Raw genomic sequence first — 21,511 nt, forward strand, 5'->3', positions numbered from 1 at the left:
CGGGTTCCACAGATTGCTGTGAAATTTGATCAGAATCCGGTATCTGGTTATGAAATTATAAGGTGAACAAAATAAACCTATAAGACGATTCATAGAATGTACAAGCTCTGCAAAAAAGAGAAAACAAAGAACGTATAAGCACTGTAAAACTTTGCAAAAACTGGTTCCAAAATGTCGATCTTGTTAACTTGATGGTTGAACGAATCGACCTTGGACATACCGTTCAAATATGTTGCAATTGAACTCTATTAGGATTCGACCTCCGGATCCGGCATTACATGTCATTCAGTTAGTTAGGCATCATTACACCAATAGATATATAAAAATAGGGGTTTCGTTTTCTTATTCAAAAATTACCAAATTACATTTTTTATTTGGACTGATCTGAGCATTCAATAATTTCATGTATGATAGTATGACTAGGGTTACTATTCCATTGACGACCAACCTCTCAAACCGGGGCACGAAATTTCGTTAACCAGTTTTGTTCTCTCAATCATCGATCGAATCATGAGCATCTGAAATACAGAAATAAACTCATCGTTAGCAGCTCAATCAACGTTAACACCTAATAATAAAATCTCCATCAGCTCCCGTTCCAAACAAACGACCGAAAAATCATAATCAACCATTAGTGTGACAATCTCGAACCTCATATCAATAAGTCATTAGTGCAAAGGCTGCCGAAAAGTGTCACATTTAATCTCTAACAGCTCAAGCCGCTTCTCAAACGGAACGGTTACGGTGGACCACGCGAAACCACCCACATTTCCACCGGACTGAGTTACTGCAGGCATTGTCATCGACGCCGTCATCATCGGCTCTCCATCACTAAGCTGCCTGAGTAACTGCGATATGCCTAGTATGTATGATACAATGCGAAGAGGGAATCAAAACAAAACGTGAAACCACACTCCGGCAGCCGGCCGATCTGCTAGTCATCACTCGCCCTCCCCCCCCTGACGGAACCGGCAAAAAAAACAACCACAGTAACTGCTCGGTTTTCAACCCCTTCACTGGTGAGTGGGCTGAAACCCGCTCTGATTTGCCATTTGTTTTCTTGGATCTCTCGCGGAACTTGCGCCTGAGTTGGCTGAGCGCGCGCGTTTTGCACTGAAATGAAAATTTGCGCCAGTCGGTTCAGTGGCACTTTGGCCAGCATTCGATTCGGGTGCATTTTCCTCTCGGAGTTGAAAGTCGGGAACGGCAAGTGAAGTCCTAGCAGTTGATCCGTGTGTTACCACGAAATGCATAACTATCGGAAATAAGTGGAATCCAATCAATCACTGATCGTAGTTTTGTGCAGGGAAACGGCTGGAAAATTCAACAGAGATCGTGGAGTGGTGGCTTAGAAAAAAAATCTGTCTCACTAGAAGTGCTCCAATTATTTGCTCGCTCGAGTACTAATTAATCGATAGCAAATGATGTAACCGGCGACGGTAGGCCATTAGTTTCAAGCCAGACGCAGTGCGGCGAATTATGCGCCTATGAATAATTATTCGAAACAAAAAAAAAGTGATCGTGAGTGTAACGAACCCCTTGTGCTTGGATCAAGCCGACTGTGAACCAATTCCGTCAGTTTTTGTCCGACGTTCCTTCGAGTGCAAATTGCCACAATCGCCAGTCGACTGCTAGCCAATTTCGTTTGGTCTTCCTGCCTGCCAAAACGGACTGCAGCGAGTAGAAGAAACACTTTTCCGACTTTTCTTCGCACCTAAACTGCCCAACGGTAGCTCCACGATATCATTTGTGATATCAAATCGACACACCGAAAATGGGAAACATTTTCCTGCTGCTCTGTGGGCTCTATCTGGTGAGTATAGACAACCGCCGAGCTGGAACACAAGTACATCTGCGGCCGTATGGCGTCCCCACCGCAGGATTAATGTAGTGTAAAATTGCTGATTACTGGGCGGTGGAAAATAAAATTTATATGGCATACTGATGCGGATTTTTTCGCCTACCGGACAGGCGATACGGATCGTTTCTGGGACGACGAACTTGATTGATGGGTGCCCTTGATTGTCAATTTTGGATTTCATTCATCAGTCCACTGGTTTTTAATTGATTGATTAACAAAGATTAACCTAAAAGTGTAACTTCAAATTTTAATTTATGGAACAATATTTTATTTTTTTTATCGCAATAGAATCGTGTCTTTTTTTAGTGTGCAATTTCCGTATACTTTGCTGTTGTTGTTGTTGCTGTTATCTTTGTTTATATTATCTTTTATGGATATATGTTTTAATTGCTCAAATTGAGATCTTGATTGGGATTTTATTAATAACTATTCGGCTTGTTGTGTTTTGGAAGTTCTGCTAAAACGTAGACGTGAACAACTAAATGCAAGGTTTAATAAAAATTAATCAATTTAAAACATGTGTGCAATCATCGTAAAAAAATGTTAATGTCGAAGCAATACTTTCAATGTTTATTAAATTTTCAACCAAAATTTCCTAAGCGCAAGTTTTAATTTGTTCATCCAATTGTGATATTCAAATTGGAATTGTTTTAATACAGTAGAACGGCACTCCATTTACGATAACTCATTTTAGTTTCTGGTCTTGAATGCTAGCATGAAATAAATATTTACGCATTCCTAGTGACCTGAATCTCACATGCAGTTTTACTATCTTCTTTTTAAACGTGACATTTTGCGTAAAAATCAAGAAAATACAGTGCATCGATGTTGAAAAAACGATATATTTTGCAGCACGCATTTTGTCTAACAATTGTGAATAAAAAATAAAGGCAAATGATTATCTCAGTACTTTTCATTTCACTTTTTAAGGTATTTTTTGTGCAATAACACTACAAAAAATTCATGAACGAATAATGAAAAAAACAAGATGAAATGGAAAGAACGAGTCCACTCTATTTATTGTTTGCATGTATTTATATTCGTTACGATTTATCACTGTTTTTCTGACTCTTTTATTCGTCAAATCGAAATTCTATGAATTTATACTATGTATTTATTTTTTAATAGTACAAATACAGCCCATTTCAATGGGAAAATACAGTACAAATTGAAATACAGTAAATTTTAGGGTAAAAAACAGTACGCATTATTTGGGTCGAAATTACAGTACCATACTATAATATACAATACGGATGCTAGCGTTACTTATACAAAATGCATCCTGTTTAGGTCGTTTAGGTGCTGGTGTTGACTGTCGTGAAGTAAGTTTATAGCAATCTCTTTTACTAGATGGATACTGTATCTTTTCAAGCAGAGATTTTCACGATTTTGTTTGGTATCTAACGAACTTTTCAGCATAGAATCGGTGATAAACGATTTTTGTTGTTTCGACAGCCGAGATACTTTAAGGCGGGGGCGGGGGTTTTAGTTGGGGTTTAGGCTAACGGATGAAAACACACACCATTTTTGTGATTTTTGCCTTTCTCTATAGAAAGGTATTAGAATTGCTGGAAAAACCGACTTTCGAACGGAGCCTCGGAGACCCATAGTGTTATATACCATTCGACTCAGTTCGACGAGATCGGAAAATGTCTGTGTGTGTGTATGTGTGTGTGTGCACTTCTCGAAGATATTTGAACGCGCTCAATTTTCTCAGAGATGGCTGAACCGATTTTAACAAACTTGGGCTCGTTTGAAGGCTACTGTCGAGCCATTGATCAAGATCGAAGATCAAATGGCTGACACTTTTGGTTCCGGAGATATGATTGTATAAGTGACGCAACCGACAAAACACGTTGATTTTTACCGCTCTTATATATATATGTATATATATATATATATATATATATATATATATATATATATATATATATATATATATATATATATATATATATATATATATATATATATATATATATATATATATATATATATATATATATATATATATATATATATATATATATATATATATATATATATATATACATATATATATATATATATATATATATATATATATATATATATATATATATATATATATATATATATAGAAGTGCCAAAATTTTGGGATCACTCTATTTCCGTTAAGCTCTAGTGCTCAAAAGTTTGAGCACCTCGAAAAAAGCCTTCATGCTAAATTTGAGCTAAATCGGACATGCGTAAGGGGTGCTGCCCGGTGGTAAAGGTTTGACAATTTTCGATCTTGAAAAAGCACCATGAAATTTCCAAAATCAAAAATTTTTTTTGATGAGAAAACTCTTAAAACTGCATAAAACATCAAAATTTAGTGCCATCTCAAAAAAAAATTTTTTTGAAAAAATCAACTTTCCGGAACTGGGAATTTTGATATTTATTGAAGTCCACAAAAAGTCGATTTCAAAAAAAAAAAATTTCGAGATGACACTAAATCTCGACGTTTCATGCAATTCTAAGCCTTTTGGCATTAAAATTTTTTTTTCGATTTCGAAAATTTCATGTACTCGTTGGGTATTTTAAATGTAGAAAACGCGTGCAAAATTTTAAATTCAAAACAACGATGGACACGGACTTTTAAAACATGCTTTCGAAAAAAACGTGTTTTAAGTGTATTACCTATAAAATCGAAGGAAACAATTTATTTCTCTAGGGGGAACGTAGAGTCCAACACTTTCGAAAAATCATATTTTTACTTTGTATTTAGTTATAATAAAACATTTTAAGAATGTTTGTCCCTTTTGCAAACGAAAGTTTGTCTAACGAAGCAAAACTCTTGGGTCTGTGTGCCGAGTTTTTGCCGCTTCACAGTATGATATAAAAAGAGATTAAAATCCATATGTAAGCTTCCAGAGTTTTATTCCGATAGGCTTGAAAATTTGACAATATATTATTGAAATGTCTTACTATAAGAAAGTACAAACAAAAAGTAAACGATTTATCAAAAATGCTAGACCCTATCCGCTTCTTAACGGTGCCATGATTGTATGTCGTTTTGAGCAACATTTGTTCCGATTTCTCCGGTCAGCTCATCAGTTGAACTTTATTTAGAACAAATTTACTTCATTTAATATATTCCAATTGCAATTTGCAATCGATATAAAGATAGCTCGCCCAAGAAGATCATTGGCACCGTGGTGAGGTCGCTGATTTTACAGACCAAAAATTACACTTCGGATTGGATTGAAGCGTTAAAAATATCCCTAGAATAATTGTATTAAGCGGAAATAGAGTCCTTCGTCAAACATAAACTTTCGACTTTCGTCAAACATAAATTTGTTCCCTTCCAAGGGGGATATTTTTATCGCAATTAGTATTTCATAGAAATCGTATTTGATCTACTAGTAAGTAAGTCGACAGTTTGAGTAACCAAATCCGGCCATATAACACAAATTGTGGAACTTAAATATCCATGTCTGACCTTATCTGCGTAAAAACTATGGATCGAAAATTTGAAGAAACAACAGGAACAGGAACGATGTTTCTGCTACTTATAGGTTCGAAGATTCAAACGTTCTTTAGCACGAAGAACATTTGACTTCGAAGTGCCCACTTTTTTGCCACTTCCCGAACTGAAACCTCCTTCTTTTGCTCGAACTGAAGGTTAGCAGGACCTTTTTTCGACCCGTTTTCGGTTTATCCTCAAAGGTGTCATCCTCACCGAGCTTCCTGATTGCATTTCGCACGGCTCTTTCACTTACTCCTTCCATTTTTGCTATCTTTCTCAGTGACAGTCCGCGTTCTGTGCACCATTTGTACACACTTTTTCGACGTTGTTCTGCTGAAAGTCTACGCATTTCAGAACAAACTAATGAAAACGAATGATAGGGGACGGGTATAGCGTGATGGGTAAGTCGATGCCTTTCACGCAGCCCGCCTGGGTTCGGTTCCCAACCCCGCACATAGGGTCAGAAAGTTTTTCTGTCCCGAAGAGGTGAATGACATTAATGTTAAAGCCTCTATAATAGAAACAAAAAAAAACGAATGATCCAGTTTTGGGAACAACTGCAAATCCGAGGGAGCTAAATCAGGCGAATAAGCTGAATGGGAAAGCAAACGGATTCCTCAATCCGACCTTAATGGTTCCGTTACTCTTGTGCGCCCGTCTTGTACCCATACATTTATTATCGTTTCATGTAACCCGTTCAGAATTCGATTACGCTTTTCATTCCCTATAAAAATGCGCAGCAACACTCGTTCCTGAAAACTGAGGACATCACCTTTCGGACCCATTGAACCTCCAAAAACAGCATTGCCTAACACAATGTATGCATTGTATGTGTGTATGTGTGTATGTGTGTATGTGTGTATGTGTGTATGTGTATGTGTGTATGTTTGTCCTCAAAACAAATAACTTTATCGAGCTGAAATTTAGCATATCTGTTTAAATATGAATGGACCCTACACTTTTTAACATTTGCAACGCCTTTTCACTGTCTTTTTGCTTTGAAAACTGATATATTTTCGGAAGTTATACTCTACCTGAGTAAACCATATACTTCAGCCTCCGTGAATAGCTTTTCAATGTCAAGATATATGCTCAACAATTGCAGAAATTGAGAACAGAATAGGTCAAACATGGCTCTATATACGCAGGATTAGTTATTCAAAAAGAGATAATTAATTATCAATTAAATGATTATCTGTGGAATCTTATTAGAATATTTCAATGACTATTTTCGTCAAATTGTTTAAGCAAATATCAAATATAAATCTTATATGTAGATTTCTTTGAATCAATTCATAGTTCGCTTCCAAAACATAAACTCTGAACCAATTAATGTAACATCTGGTGTACCTCAGGGCTCTCACCTAGGGCCTCTTCTTTTCATTTTAAATATAAACGACATTTCCTACATACTCAAAAATCTAAAAGTGCTTATACAATCAGACAACATGAAACCATTCCATGAAAATTTAAAAAATATCATCGACGCTGTAATATTCCAGAACGAAATCAATCTATTTCACATTTGGTATTGCAAAAGTCTACTTCAACTCAATATAAAAAAAATGCAACTCAATAACTTTCAGTAGGAAAAACGAAACCCATTCTGTAGACATATTTTTAGGAAATCTAATAGTAGAAAAAAGTAAAATTGTACGAGATTTAGGTGTAATCTTGGATTCCAAACTAACATTTGTGGAACATTACAACACAATAATCAATAAAACAAACAGTATGCTGGGCTTTATCAAACGCTGCAGTCATAATTTCACAGACCCATATACTATAAAATTGCTATATAGTACATATGTCAGACCCATTTTGGAATATTGCAGCCTAGTATGGAATCCATATAACATTATTCACAAAGAACGTATTGAATCGATACAAAAACAATTTTTTTATATGCACTTCGTAAATTAAACTGGACAGCCTTTCCTCTACCATCATATGAAGCACGCTGCATGTTCATCAATACACAAACACTTAAAGAACGCCCCGACTTTGCAATGCTCTATTTTATCAGCGACATTATTTCTCAACGCATTCAATCAGCTCCATTACTATCGCAATTAAATTTTTATATACCTAGCCGTCAACTACGTTTCAGGAAATTATTTTTAGAAAAACAAAATACAGTCCAGTCAATCGAATAATGCGCAATTACAATCAATACAGCGTACATCTTGACCTTACTATGTCAAAAAATCGAATAAAATCTCAGCTTTGCCGAAGAAATAATGCGTAGTATATAAGTGAACATTGTAATCAATTTATATGTAGTCTACATTTGCTTGACGAAGTAAATAAATAAATAAATTGATCACAGCTATGACTGAATGCAGTCTCAAAAACCTTCACTAAATTTCATTTTCAGTTCAATTAATGCTTACTGTTGTGGAAAGTGCCAAAACGATTCATTTTCATTTTTTCTATGCATGTAGACATCTTAGAAATGCGTTAAGCATCGAGGTCAGGTGTCATACCGAAAAAATTAGATTAAACCACTCTCCAGGCTCATTTAGGAGCTTGTGCATCACTTGGTTACAGGTTTGTGCTAAGTATATGTGACTGTTTTCTTATTTTAACGCTTCGTCTTCAACGCACCAGTGCAACTGCAGGTTATGTTGCACTGCAGACGAAAAGTTAAGTGATGCAGAATGAAGTGACCGTAGGCCTGAACACTCATATTTCAAACTTGTTTCCCGTCAATTTTTGTGAATGGCACTGTTTAGTGTGCATGAACCCAGAAATGTTAGATGGCTATTTTTTCTAACAATTCAATCATATTTATCTGCGTACCGAAAATGAATTTATAAATCTTTAAAAAAAATTCGTTTCGGTGGATTTCATGGCAATCAGAGCTGTTCAACAAATCTATTGAAAATGAATTGTAATCGTTGGGCTCAATAAACGGTACCCAAACAATGAACTCACTGATCCAGGGTACAAATCACATTCACGTCGTTGTTTTTGCTCACGCCGTCAATCCAAATCTAAATTTATCTAACGCAAACCACCTTGTCTTGATTTCACATAGCTTCACCACCCCAATGGAAAATAGTTTATGTTGCGAAACTCCCAGTAATCGCTATTGAAGGAAACATGATCGCAGCCATCATATTCAGGTCAGTGCGCTGAACTGAGCTGTCCATATAAGAAAAAGACCCCAGCAGCAGCAACAGCACCACTGTTCTGTGCACAGCCCGTGATAGACAGGTCTTCGATCGCACGTGATCAATTCAGCGAGCCAGCAAATTAACGGCATACAATCTGGGCAGAACCCGCACTCAGTCACGAGACTTCGGAACATGGCGGTACATATCTTTTGATTGATCTCAATTTATTGGAATGTGTCGCTTCGATTAGCGCGAATATCGACTACAATAGTCGATATACTTGTGTGTTTCAAATGTTCTAATGATTTCTTTATGTTTCAACCACCAAGGTTCCCCCGCTTCATACGGTTCAGCATTGCGTAAGCGATTTTGACCTTATTTTAGCAACATAATATCTGTTTTCAGAGCTCCGGCACAACAATGTGTTCGTTCCCTTGACGACGATAGACAATGACAATCTACGGGTCCACGGGATTTGAATGGCATTCAGCAAATGAAATGCAATTTTACGGAACAGCTTGTGCACTGTTATTAAACAAAACGTTTTATTTTGTATCACTTGAGTATGTGGCTTCGAACAAAATCTTTGCCTTGATAACTGCTGTTAAGTGTCCAGCTTTGAATATTGTTTCCCACACATTACCTTTTTATTCTTCGGATTGAAGACTCTGTACTAAGTACCAGGGCTTGTTGATCTCCGTCAACAGATATGATTCGTTTGTGCAGCAATTTGAATAGCTTGTCAGATGACAAATCTTTTCTCTATGTGACCCGTTTGACCCAGCACATATTAGTTTATATAATTGTACTAATTTAAAATTGTTTAAAACTCTAAATATCGTCGATTTGCAGAAGTCGAATCTGGATAAATTTCAACCTAATTTCGTGAAAACCAGTCCGATCTCTGAAAAAAGTGAATGAGTATACACCAATAAAATTTGAATAATACAGGTGACTTAATTCCTTACACGATTTAATTCATAAAGACCTAATTCTTTAAATGACGGAAAATTTCATTTGTATTGACTTAATGTTAGATTAGCTTGAATTTTACTGGTTTCGACTGTAACTTGCATTATGCCAGCAGGTGCGACTGTATGAATTTAAATGCACCTTTTACCAACCATGCAGATGTATGATTCTGTGGTTCAGTCGATTAACAGACGTACATGCGTTCCAATGATTCTCGGTTCATGTTGCGGCGGTTGCTATCAGTATTCTTTTTTTATTTCAACGAATTTCGTGTCATGGAGTTTTAGACACAATATTAAATGTTCTTCTACTTGAATTTGCGTGAACTGCGATGCTCCATTTATGTGCATCTAATAAGATGTAAAATCACAGGGATTTTTTGTCGTGAATACGACTTACTTTACTATGGGGTGCCTTTTCAAAATTTACCCTCTGAGAGAGTGATAAGTTTTTGATCGTGAATATCTCTTGTTGTATCTAACGAATCAACATAATTTATCCTACATGCCATTGGAAATATGATCACAATTTTATGATAAAATATTCAGTTGTGTGATATAATCTCAAATAATTCAAAATTAAACTTTTCATAAATGTTTGGTATAAACGAGTATCAAAGAGGATAATTCATGAGACGCGTTTGCCTTTCTCGTATTTTTAAAGCTCATAGCTCAGTGATCTGTGGAATAATTCATATAATTTAACTACCAATAGAATCGAAATTTTTCAACTTAAGCGTGTATAAAAACCTGTCTCATTTGACCCATGTCAACACCAGCCAATCAGAACGCGTTCTAGAGGAAGAGAACAAAATATCTGCTGCTGTACAACAAATCGTTCGAGAAAAATGTTCCGAACAGTGCTTAATATCGTAGTTCCACAATTTCGTCCTTCTGAAAGGCAGGAATGAATACCGTACAGCATCCTGATAGTTTCTTTCAATGAATTATGCAAATCCGAAAGTAAATAATCGACATTAAAATTCTGTATGCGGATATTTTTATAGTAGTTAGGACCGCCCATTAGTGAAAAAGCTACAAACGAAATCACGTAAAAAGAAACCTCTCAACAAAAATTGGATCAGTTTGGATTCTATCGCCACTGCAAGCAGATGTATTGTGTGTCGTTTGCAAAGCTAGTTTCGTTTTCGGCAAGAGCGATTACGTCACAGTTGCCAGTCATTTGCATTGGTGAAAAAAACAACGGTAGAGAGCGTTACACAAAATCAGCCATTCTAATGGCTCTAAAAGTTTTCTAAAGAACTATTAGGATTTGTTGTTCGCAAATCGAAGGTAAATATCCTCAGTTTAGTGCAAATCTAGAACAGTTTGGTTAGATTTGTGCACTTTTCGCTGTGTGAAAAATTGACAGTAATCGAGATGAAGTGATGCCTTCTTTTTTTTGCGAAAAATGTGGAAAAGGGGAATGCTTGCATAATTCATACAATTGATCAACTAATTGATATTCGGAAGTGTTAAGGAACATATCAGTTGTTTTTGTATTCACGACATCCAGTTATGTCTCTGACATTACCCACCCGCCTTTTTTAAGTGTGTACCATATATTTGTTTTCGCTATAAACCGAGATTTGACTTATCAATCCGTAAGTCGGATCCGAAAAAAATTTCAATTCAAATCAATTTAAAGAGTATGGTTTAAAAAGTAATAACTCGATTATTATTCGATTCAACGATTTGTGTTTGAGTCTTTGTTAACACGTAGAGCCATTTTGAGCTAGTTTTTAATATGATCAGTATCTAACGGAGAAAACAGATTGGAAAATTGACATGCGAACGCAATTATGTAATGAAAACCGCGAAAATGTCACCGCAGAGACGGGACTCGAAGCCAGTTCAACTACCCTGCATATGAAAACACGTGAAGAGATAGCCCTTTTGATTAGAATATTCGATTGTCTATAAGTCGAATATTTTATATTAGTAAATGTTTCGAATATTTTATAGCGAGTTGTAAATAATAAGATTATTCGATTATTCTGTATCGATTATTCAATTATTTTATCTCGATTATTTCTTTCATATCATATAATCATTACATCGAATATTCGATTATTTTTTTTTGATTAATTGATTACTTCACATCGAACGATTGAACATTTTATTTCGAGCTATCAGTTAATTTATAACGATTATTTCGTTTCAATTATATCAAATGTTTGATAATTTAATTTTTGTTAATCGACCGATTAAATAACAAACAATTGTTTAACAATCATTAATCAGTTAAATTGAATCGGTCAATCGATTATTTTATTTAGATTGATCGATAGTACTACATCAAGTAGGATCAGAATTCGTAAAATCGTCCAAAAATAATAATTATTTTTATTTTTTGTTCAAGTGTTGATAATTCATTTCTATTTGAACATTAAAATGATTTTCTGAAAAAAATAAAGCTTTTTTTTCTAAAAGTTATAGTAAAATGAAATTTTTTTGTCGAATTTTTCATGAAAACATGCCATTCTTTAACAAATAAACATATTAAAATGAAACTTTCACAGATCGTAGATAATAAAGTAAACTAAGACTTATTGTATAAAAATCACAAAAAAAAATTTTCTTCTTATTTTTTATACAATTTTTGAAAACAATTGATTTTCTATTTCGTATGAAAATATCATACTTTCCGTCACAAGTTTTGAATTAATTGCTGGCCTAAAAATTTTGCAACGGATTTGAATTCTACGAGGTTCTATAGCATTATGATAAATTTTTCTCGATTTTTGAAAAGTCCAGAACCTTGAAACAAATTGTTTTCAAATATTGTATATGAAAAAAAAATTTTTTTTGTAATTTATTTACAATAAATTTAACTTTACTGTTTTAACTACATTCCGCGAAAGTCTCATTCAAATATGTTTATTTGTTGAAGAGTTCCATGATTTTATAATAAAATTAACGAAAATTTTATTTTACTATAACTTTCTGAAATTTTGTTTTCAGAATCATTTTAATGATCAAATGGAACCAAATTGTCAACACTTGAACAAAAAATCATAATTCTTTTTGGGCATTTCTACGAACTCTGACTCTATTCAATGTGATTTTCTCGATCAATCGAAATGAAATAATCGATTAACCGATTCAATATCAATATCACTGATTAATGGTTGTAAAATAATCGTTTGTTAAAGAAAGAGTAGAAGAACGACATGACTATAGCAAAATTAACGAAACTTTTCATTTTACTATAACTTTTTTTTTTCAGAGTCATTTTCGGGCGATTCCACGAATTCTGACTCTAAAAATCTGTGAAAATTTCATTCAAATATGTTTATTTGTTAAAAAATGACTTTATTAAAATTTTGACGAAAAGTTTCATTTCATATTTTATATTCAGAAAAAAAATTTTATTTTCAGAAAGTCATTTTGATAATCAAAAAGAACTAAATTATCAAACAAAGCAAAGTCTTGGTATTACATTCCTTTTGTGGAATTTGGCCTTTCTGTTTCAACAGACTTCGCAGCCGATTCTTAGTGTACAGAATCAGTGCATGGCTAGTACTATGGATCCTACTGAAACTAAGAATCCTTCCAGGTAGGGGCTCGAACACACGACAACTCGTTTTGTAAGACCAGCGTCCTATGCATTGAACCGCCAACCCGGGACATTATAAAACACTTGAACAATGAATACAAATACTAATTTTTTTGGGCGATTTTTCAAATTCTGACCCAATATCCAATTATTTGGTATCTGTTATTGAATTATTTCATATCGATTGATGGATAATTTTACAACAATTGAATGGTTTTACTTCCATGAATGGATTTTTTTATGTTAAACAATCGAACATTTTGAGTCAAATGTTTTATATTCTCTTATCGATTATTTATATCGATTTATATATTTTTATTTAGATCGATCAGAAAACCAAAGCGAAAAAAAATGGCGATTATTCAACTTCGTAAATTTGACCATTTTCTCGCAACTATTCGCTAACTTCGAATCAATAATAAAGTCAAGCTAATCGAATAACCAATCTATAGGTTATTTTGTATCGAATAATTGATTATCCTGAACCTATTATTTAATATCAATAAATTAAATGTTGTCTTAGGAATCACCGATTCTTTCATTTGGATAAATTGATTCTATAGCCATAAATTGGTTATTTTTATCTAATCGTCCATACTTTATTTCTTATGAATATACAATTATTAAAAACAGAATTATTGAAAAATCAGTATCAATAATTTTGTATTATATGAATAAAAGTGATGAACTGATACAAACAAACCTAAATAGAACCTAAGATCATGTACAAAATAAATGTATTTTATTTAATGTAATTATAACAGCAAATCGCTTGATAGAAAAAGTGTTTATATTAACTAATGAATACCAACATACTAATTTCATATTCGAAGTGTATTAGGTTTAAAGTAGTATGTATTGTGGATGCCACGGCGAAGTAAAACTTATGTATATTTCCTATAAAATAAACGCATTTATGGAAAAAAGTATCAATAATTTTTATCAGGGCTAATAAAAGTCATTTTCATTCAATTAAAATAGGCGAAAATGATGAGAATTAAATGTCACTCTCAACTGCGATTGCAAAGCTTTGAGAATTGAAAATGACAGAAAAAGGTTTGACAATGACTTTTACCTGTTAGTGCTCGAATTTGTAGTAGATTTGGTTTTCAAAGAGCTTCTGGGATGTAATTATTTTAATTTATCATATTTTAGTCACTTTTTATAGCCACAGATTTTCATTATATCGATGAAAGAATGAGAACAGTAAAAAACGAATATGAGGCTGTTGGATTGGACTACTTCATTGATAATGCGTGACAATTTTAAGCTTTGATCTTTGTTCCATTGAGCATCTAGAGGTTTTAGATTACAAAGTAATCGGTTTGTGCGAAAAGTTCATATTCAATTTCCTTTTCCTTGTGTTTAGCCTATGGCTCATCAGTGCTTAAAGAAGTTCATACATTTTAGATAGATTATACAATTTGCTTTGCATGAATAATACGATTATCTTGTATCGATCAATTGAACTCGCTGATCACAAAACTAAAATTACTGATTTTAGAATCCAATCGATTGAAATAAAAAATCCGGAAAACGATGCTTACTCACTATGACCTCCCCATTGTTCAAACATGTATCGATTAATAGCTGACTCAATCTTTACTAAATAATCGAATCATCTTTTATTAAGAATCCATTATTGAATATCAAATTGACAATTTTCCAAATAGATAAGTCAAGTTTGCTATATCGGTCATTCGATTAGTTCATTTCGATAAATCGACTATGTGAAATCGACTAAACGATCGTTTAAGATTAATTAATCGATTAACGTTATGCAGGTTATCGGATGTAGATTATTTGATTGACTATAATCGATAAATCGTTTAGTCTGTTGTATGAAATCGATGATTCAATTTTACCGATAATTGTTCATCGAATATTTCATATCGATGCATCTATTAATTAATATCGACTCATCAATTATATAAAATCTATGAAACGATGTTTTCTTTTATCAATCGATTATTTTGTAACGATAAATAGATACCAACTTATCCTACAATCATTAGAAGACAAACACTAGAAAAGGTCCCATGTGCAAATGACAGCTTCTCTTTGTTTACTCTCTCTTTCCATTATTACGGCTCGAACGGCAATCCCTCTCTCTCTCTCTAACATTTTACTTAGAATAATGACTGAAACCACCAACTTTTGATCTGCCTACCTATCTTGAATATTCCGTAATATTTAAAAGAGAAGTCATTTGCACTTGGGACCTTTTCTTTTTTTTTCTTTTATCGAGAATTATTTGATATCGATTGAACAATTTATTATTTCATATCGATCAATCGATTGTTTTATAACGATTATTGATCACCGCTTGCTATATCTTTCCACCGAGAGTACTCTCAGAACCTCTTGTGAGAAAAGAGTATTTGATCGAAATACATAATAAAAAATTTCACATTCGATTAAAATATTGCAATTCGATCGAAATACCGAATAGTGGTGTATATTTGTACTCGCCAAGAATTATCAGTTCATACCTTAAGGGATCTTAATGACGAAAGTTATAGATTCTAACCTATTCCAACATATTACACCTAAGATTTCCCCGTCAGGAACACTTCATACGTCTAATGGGAATTGCATCAATTTGAGACAAAGAACCGGTCGGGATTGATATCGATTAAGTGAGATAGGATAAAAATTTCATTAATACACAGTCTACCTGCAAGTATTTCTAAAACTGTGTTCTGTGAAAAAGTGTATTCGATACCTTTACGTCGTTGAAGAGTTGAATGCATCTCTAATGGCACAAGTTAGTAGCTCGTAACTTGCTTCATGTTACTATTCATTTCATTACTCACTGTTTACCGAGAGCTACTTAGTCTCAGTTGATCCCTCAAGGGAATCGATAAAGATGAATCAAAACAAAACAGCCAACGGAACACTGGATTGGTCTCATTGAACTTTCGTTTTCTTTTACCATCGGTCCCTCCGTCGTTGAATGCACCACTCGCAGAGTCGCGCCAGTTGCTGTTAGCTTCGTGAAACCGGTTCTGTGCGATTTTTTATTACGAAATAAACAACTTGATACGTACACTGGGCCGGATGAAATCAAATTCTTATCTTTGAGCAACAGCAATCCGAAAGAGGCGCACTTCCCAAACGTCCAATCATTCGGGGTGCACTTTTTTCCGGTAACTCTATCTGCTGGCATATTTATTGCCCTCAACTTCGAACCATTCATTATTATGAAGCGGTACCGGAGTTCCAACTGGTCTTCTGTCCTTACCGGAAATTGCAGCTATACTTTCCATATGTTAGCTATTGCCGATGTTGATGGCAAGGCAATGGTCACAGATTGATATTGCATGTCGCCTTCGTGCAACTGATTTTGCATTCCGCATTCCGGTTTTACAAAAGTCACGTAACTTTCAACTATGATTGGGAAGAATATTAATCGAACATTATGCTTTAGATGAAATACGTTGGTGCCTTTGTGTGACCTTATTCTTGGTCATATGAAAACATATTTCAGTTGCCGGATAATTGATTCTCATTGAATCCCTTGTTCATTCGAAAATTATTTAAAATATTTCTTTGAAAGAAATTCGCATTGACCGAATAAAAATACTACTGATTTCATTTAACTCGTAATCAAAGCATCACGAGCAAAATGAAATACTTTTTATTCTGTTATGTAGTAGTTTTCTGTCCTGAAACTCAATGGTTTATTATAGAAAAACTGGTGACACATTTTAAATGTATTGTCAACAACAAATAAAGCATTTTTCCTGTGTTTGTGTTTCTTCCTAACTGACACTGTGAAAAGAAGCGTATTCCTAAGATTTATCCAATTTGCAGATAGTTGATGATAAAAAACTCTCTTCTATCGAATTCAGAGAATTTTCTTCTGTCAATTTCTGGAATTGCTCTCATTCTAACAATTCCAAGAGAAATTTTGCATTGAACTTGTTTTGTCGTGATCTTCTAATAATCACACAGTAAACACCCAACTGTTTTACGATTCATTTGAGGAGTCGCCGGTCGTCGAAATTTCTGTTTGAACTGTACTAAGATATCTGAATCAGAAAGAATTCCTAAAGCAAAGCCTTAGCATTACATTTCTTTCGTGGAATTTGGCTTTTTTGTCTCAACAGACTTTGCAGCCGATTCTTAGCGTACATAAGCGGCTAGTACTACGATCCTACTGACACTAAGAATCCCTCCAGGTCGGGGCTCGAACATACGACAACTGACTTGGAAAACCAGCGTCCTATGCATTGAACCGCTAACCCGGAACAAAGCATTCCAAGTAATGTTTATTATTTGTGTCATGAATTCGACTTGATTTACTATGGGGCACCTTTTCACAATCTACCTATTCTATTTTTTCCATAGCATCGGAAATATGGTCAACAATTTATGATAAAATTTTCAGTAGTATGAGATAATAACCACAAATAACTCAAAATTTAAGTTTTTTTAAATGTTTGGTATGAACAAGCATCAAGGGGAAATTCAGCACCAAAGTAAGGCGCACAAAATTACAACCGCATGCATTGAACGAATCATCGCACAAAGCATATCATGCAAAAGCAACACATAGAAATACGGAATATTTTCGGTGGTTGAGTGCAGCTTTCTTACGATATGCTTCGTTCAGTAGTAAAACAGATACTAACTATGATCGATTTATAACCAAATTGCACTAATAACATAATTGACATCACTAATTGCTAAATTGTTCGTTGTTTGTTACAGACAACACTTCATCTAACCGATTCCAACTGACTTGTAAGATGTTCCCTAAAAATGTCTAGTTTGTGAAGTACATATCATATCGCTATATAAGTGAATAATATTTTACCATTTTTCATGAGTTTTTGAAAGAATTATAGATACTTTTTGATAACGATTGATGAGTTAGTATCAAAAATGTATATCTTAGAATTCTTAAATTCGGTTTTCGATATTCTTTCAAATCACTATACAATCTGTATTTTCTAGACGGGTTTGACAAGTAAGTGATTGGAATTGATGTCATATTAATTTCAACTTAAATATAGACATGTTAGATGGCTAAACACGATTTGTTGTGAATTTTTCAATCTATGAATGAATTTGATCATTGCAGTTTTGATTTAATCGGCCTTGTCCTCCACACGATCCCGCAATTTTTAAGTGTTGAATTCAACATTCAATCAACTAGTACGTGTGATTATCGATATTCGGAAGTGTGGAAAAAAATGTGTCAGTTTTATTCGTATTCTCGTCATCTAGTTATGTCTCTGACATTACCTCCCACCTTTTTTGGCATTAAAAATGCCTTACTCTTCACTCGGGTCGGGTGTCAAATAAAGGTTTCAAAAAGAGATTGATATAATTTAACAACGTGGCAACGTCGTTTCAGTATTTCAATAGCGTACTAATGAAAAATGGGTAGAATCGACTTATGTTTTCATCCATCAATACCAGTTGTCCAAAATGTTGTCATTTTCTTGTTCGGCATAGGAGGCTTTGCGTCATGCATAAAAACACCGCATCGTTCTGCGTAGAATGAAGAGGAATCTATAAATATATGCTGCATAATATTTCTTTGCCTAGTTGATGCTTGCCTGTGAATGAAACAAGTATCTCGTCCAGTGCATTGTGTGTTGGTGCAATTTCCTGCTAGAATCGCCCTATGTTTTCGTTAACCATTCACAGAAGAGCATATGATGTCATCTTGTTGATTTTTCGGGCACGATCGACGGTATCGATCGTTGGTCTGCATCGTTCTTTTCTGCATCGCATGAACGTTCACATAAAAAGGAAATCTATAAATAAATGTCATATTACATTTTTAACTTCAATCGGCAGCCAGTGGCTAACGGAGCAGCTAGCTTGTTGCTCGCTGGATGGTTGGTTTTTGTGGCGCGTCGTCGTGTTCGCTTGAGTATATTGAATGTACTATTAGCTGTTGATTCTACGGGAACTAGCAGGGTAAGTCTGAACTTTCGGCAATTGACTTTTTGGACCTAATTTAGAATCCAAACTGATCCAATTTTTGTTAAGACGTTTCTTTTTACGTGATTTCGTTTGTAGCTTTTTCACTGATGGGCGGTCCTAACGGCTATAAAAATAGCCGCATACAGAATTTTAATGTCAATAATTTCATTTCGGATTTGCATAATTCATTGAAAGAAACTATCAAAATGCTGTAGGGATTCGTTTCTAGCTTTAGGAAGGGTCAAATTGCGTAATTTTCTGCGACATTAAACTCTGGAACATTTTTCGCAAAAACAAAGAAGGCTTCACTTGATTTCGATCACTGTGAATTATACACAGTGAAAAGAGCACAAATCTAATCAAACTGTTCTAGATTTGCACTAGAGATGGGCAATTCGCTACTGAGCTTTTCCAATGAATCGAATCATAAAAGTGAGCTGACAGCACGGCTACCCTGTTCGCCGCATTGTGAAAAGGGGAAATGATACGAGCTGAACGGATCTTCGACTCTTGAAGAATGAGAGAAAATGTTTGCACCAAGTTTCGTTATTTCTAACATGCCTGCATCTATCCTTTAACGGATTGAATGAGACATTAAGAAATCTTACCTCTCATGGCGCAAGAAAAACGGGCAACAAAATTAATTATCAGTTCAATCTAAATGAGGTGGTGAGCTGATACATCGAATCGATTCATTTTGGTGAGCTGATCGGCTTGGAGCTGCTCACCAATATGAGCTGTTTCGCACACCTCTAATTTGCACTAAACTGAAGATATTTACCTCCGATTTGCGAGCAAGAAATCCTAATAATTCTTTAGAAAACTTTTAGAGCCATTAGAACGGCTGATTTTGTGTTATACTCCCCACCGTTGTCCTCTTTTCGTTGTTTTTTCACCAATGCAAACAACTGGCAGCTGTGACGTAATCGCTATTGTCGGAAGCGAAACTAGCTTTGCAAACGACTCACAATACCTCTGCTCGCAGTGGCGATAGAATCCAAACTGATCCAAATTTTGTTAAGAGGTTTTCTTTACGTGATTTCGTTTGTAGCTCTTTCACTAATGGGCGGTCCTAACGGCCTAAAAATAGCAGCATATAGAATTTTAATGTCGATTCTTTCATTTTGGATTTGCATTTCATTGAAAGAAACTATCAGGATGCTGTACGGGATTCATTCCTGCCTTTCAGAAGGACCAAATTGTGGAGCTCACTACGACATTAAGCACTGTTCGGAACATTTTTCTCGAACGATTTGTTGTACAGCAGCAACTATTTCATTCTATTCCTCAGAACGCGTTCTGATTGGCTGGTGTTGACATGGGTCAAATTGGACAGGTTTTTCAAATACTTCAATGATGTTGCTATACACGTTTAAGTTGAAAAATTTTGATTCTATTTGTAGTTAGATTATATAAATCCTTTCACAGATCACTGATCTATGAGCTTTCAAAACATATCAGAAAAGTTTAATTTTGAATTGTTTGAGATAATGTCACACAACTGAAAATTTTATCATAAAATTTTGATCATATTTCCGATGGCATGTAGCAAAAATTATGTTGATTCGTTAGATACAACAAGAGATATTCACGATCAAAAACTTATCACCTTCTCAGAGGGTAAATTTTGAAATGGCGCCCCATATTAAAATAAGTCGTAATCACAACAAAACAATTTGCACGTGAGCGGGGAAATTGTTGGATGAGTTGAGGAAAACTGAAACTGAACACCAATGAAACTGTTGACGATTAGAACATCTGAATGCTCAACACGGAAATTCGAATTGTGCTTGAATTACTTAATACATTTTGGATTGTCACTTGTCATTGCATGTTTAATGTCATTATGTTCGGTCGCGTCTCGCACAAAACCCTGTTATTTTTTATCATTGATTTACATATCATGTAAATTCAGTTAACTTTATTCTGTACATGACTATTAAAATCTATGTACGTTATTCTCAATATAATTCAATCTTCTTTCTCTAATGGAATACTGCATTTTGCAAACCTTTCGATCGGCAGTGTGGTACCTCATAGGCAAACCCGATAACCCACTGAATGGCAAACAAACCACCAACCACAGTGACCACACGTCGTCACATGCAAACCAAACCGATTTATTGTGACGCAACTGTTAAAACATCTGAATCTGGTCATTATCTGTTCGTTTTGTTTTTTTTTTTTTCATTTTTGACCGTCTGTTTGGCTTGGACCGGGCGAACACGTCAATTTTGATGTGAGCTCATCTACGAGTGCAGCACAATCGGCTAGCTACCGAAAACCAAGCCTCCGATAATCGGAGCAAATGCATGTCTGAGACAACGTCATTACCATGATGGGCAGCCATCGGAAGAGTTCAACGAATCATTAGCGACGAACCGAAAGCAAATTCTCCCGCGAATGCATCTCTTCGTGCCGGTTGAATTATGTAACTACAATGTGCAGAAATTCCGAACCTTCATGCTTTACCCGTTAGCGCTGTGCAGCACGCTACCGTAAAAATATGGAACTCAGTATATGCTAACTAGCACATACACCATTGGCATTGGCTGCTAGTGTATGATC

At 34.8% G+C, this 21,511-nt stretch overlaps 1 protein-coding gene across 1 annotated transcript in view; it reads left to right on the forward strand.

Annotated features, from left to right (window-relative positions):
• The first annotated feature begins 1,155 nt into the window (after positions 1 to 1,155).
• The window catches only part of LOC131439655 (uncharacterized), a 64,965-nt gene continuing 44,609 nt past the window's right edge, over positions 1,156 to 21,511 (forward strand). The window contains exon 1 of the mRNA XM_058610944.1: positions 1,156 to 1,813. Within this exon, the coding sequence (XP_058466927.1) occupies positions 1,775 to 1,813 (39 nt within the window). The 5' untranslated portion in view covers positions 1,156 to 1,774. The remainder of the gene's footprint in view (positions 1,814 to 21,511) is intronic.

Source organism: Malaya genurostris, chromosome 3 (assembly GCF_030247185.1).
Source record: "Malaya genurostris strain Urasoe2022 chromosome 3, Malgen_1.1, whole genome shotgun sequence".
In the NCBI taxonomy this organism is placed as follows: domain Eukaryota; kingdom Metazoa; phylum Arthropoda; class Insecta; order Diptera; family Culicidae; genus Malaya; species Malaya genurostris.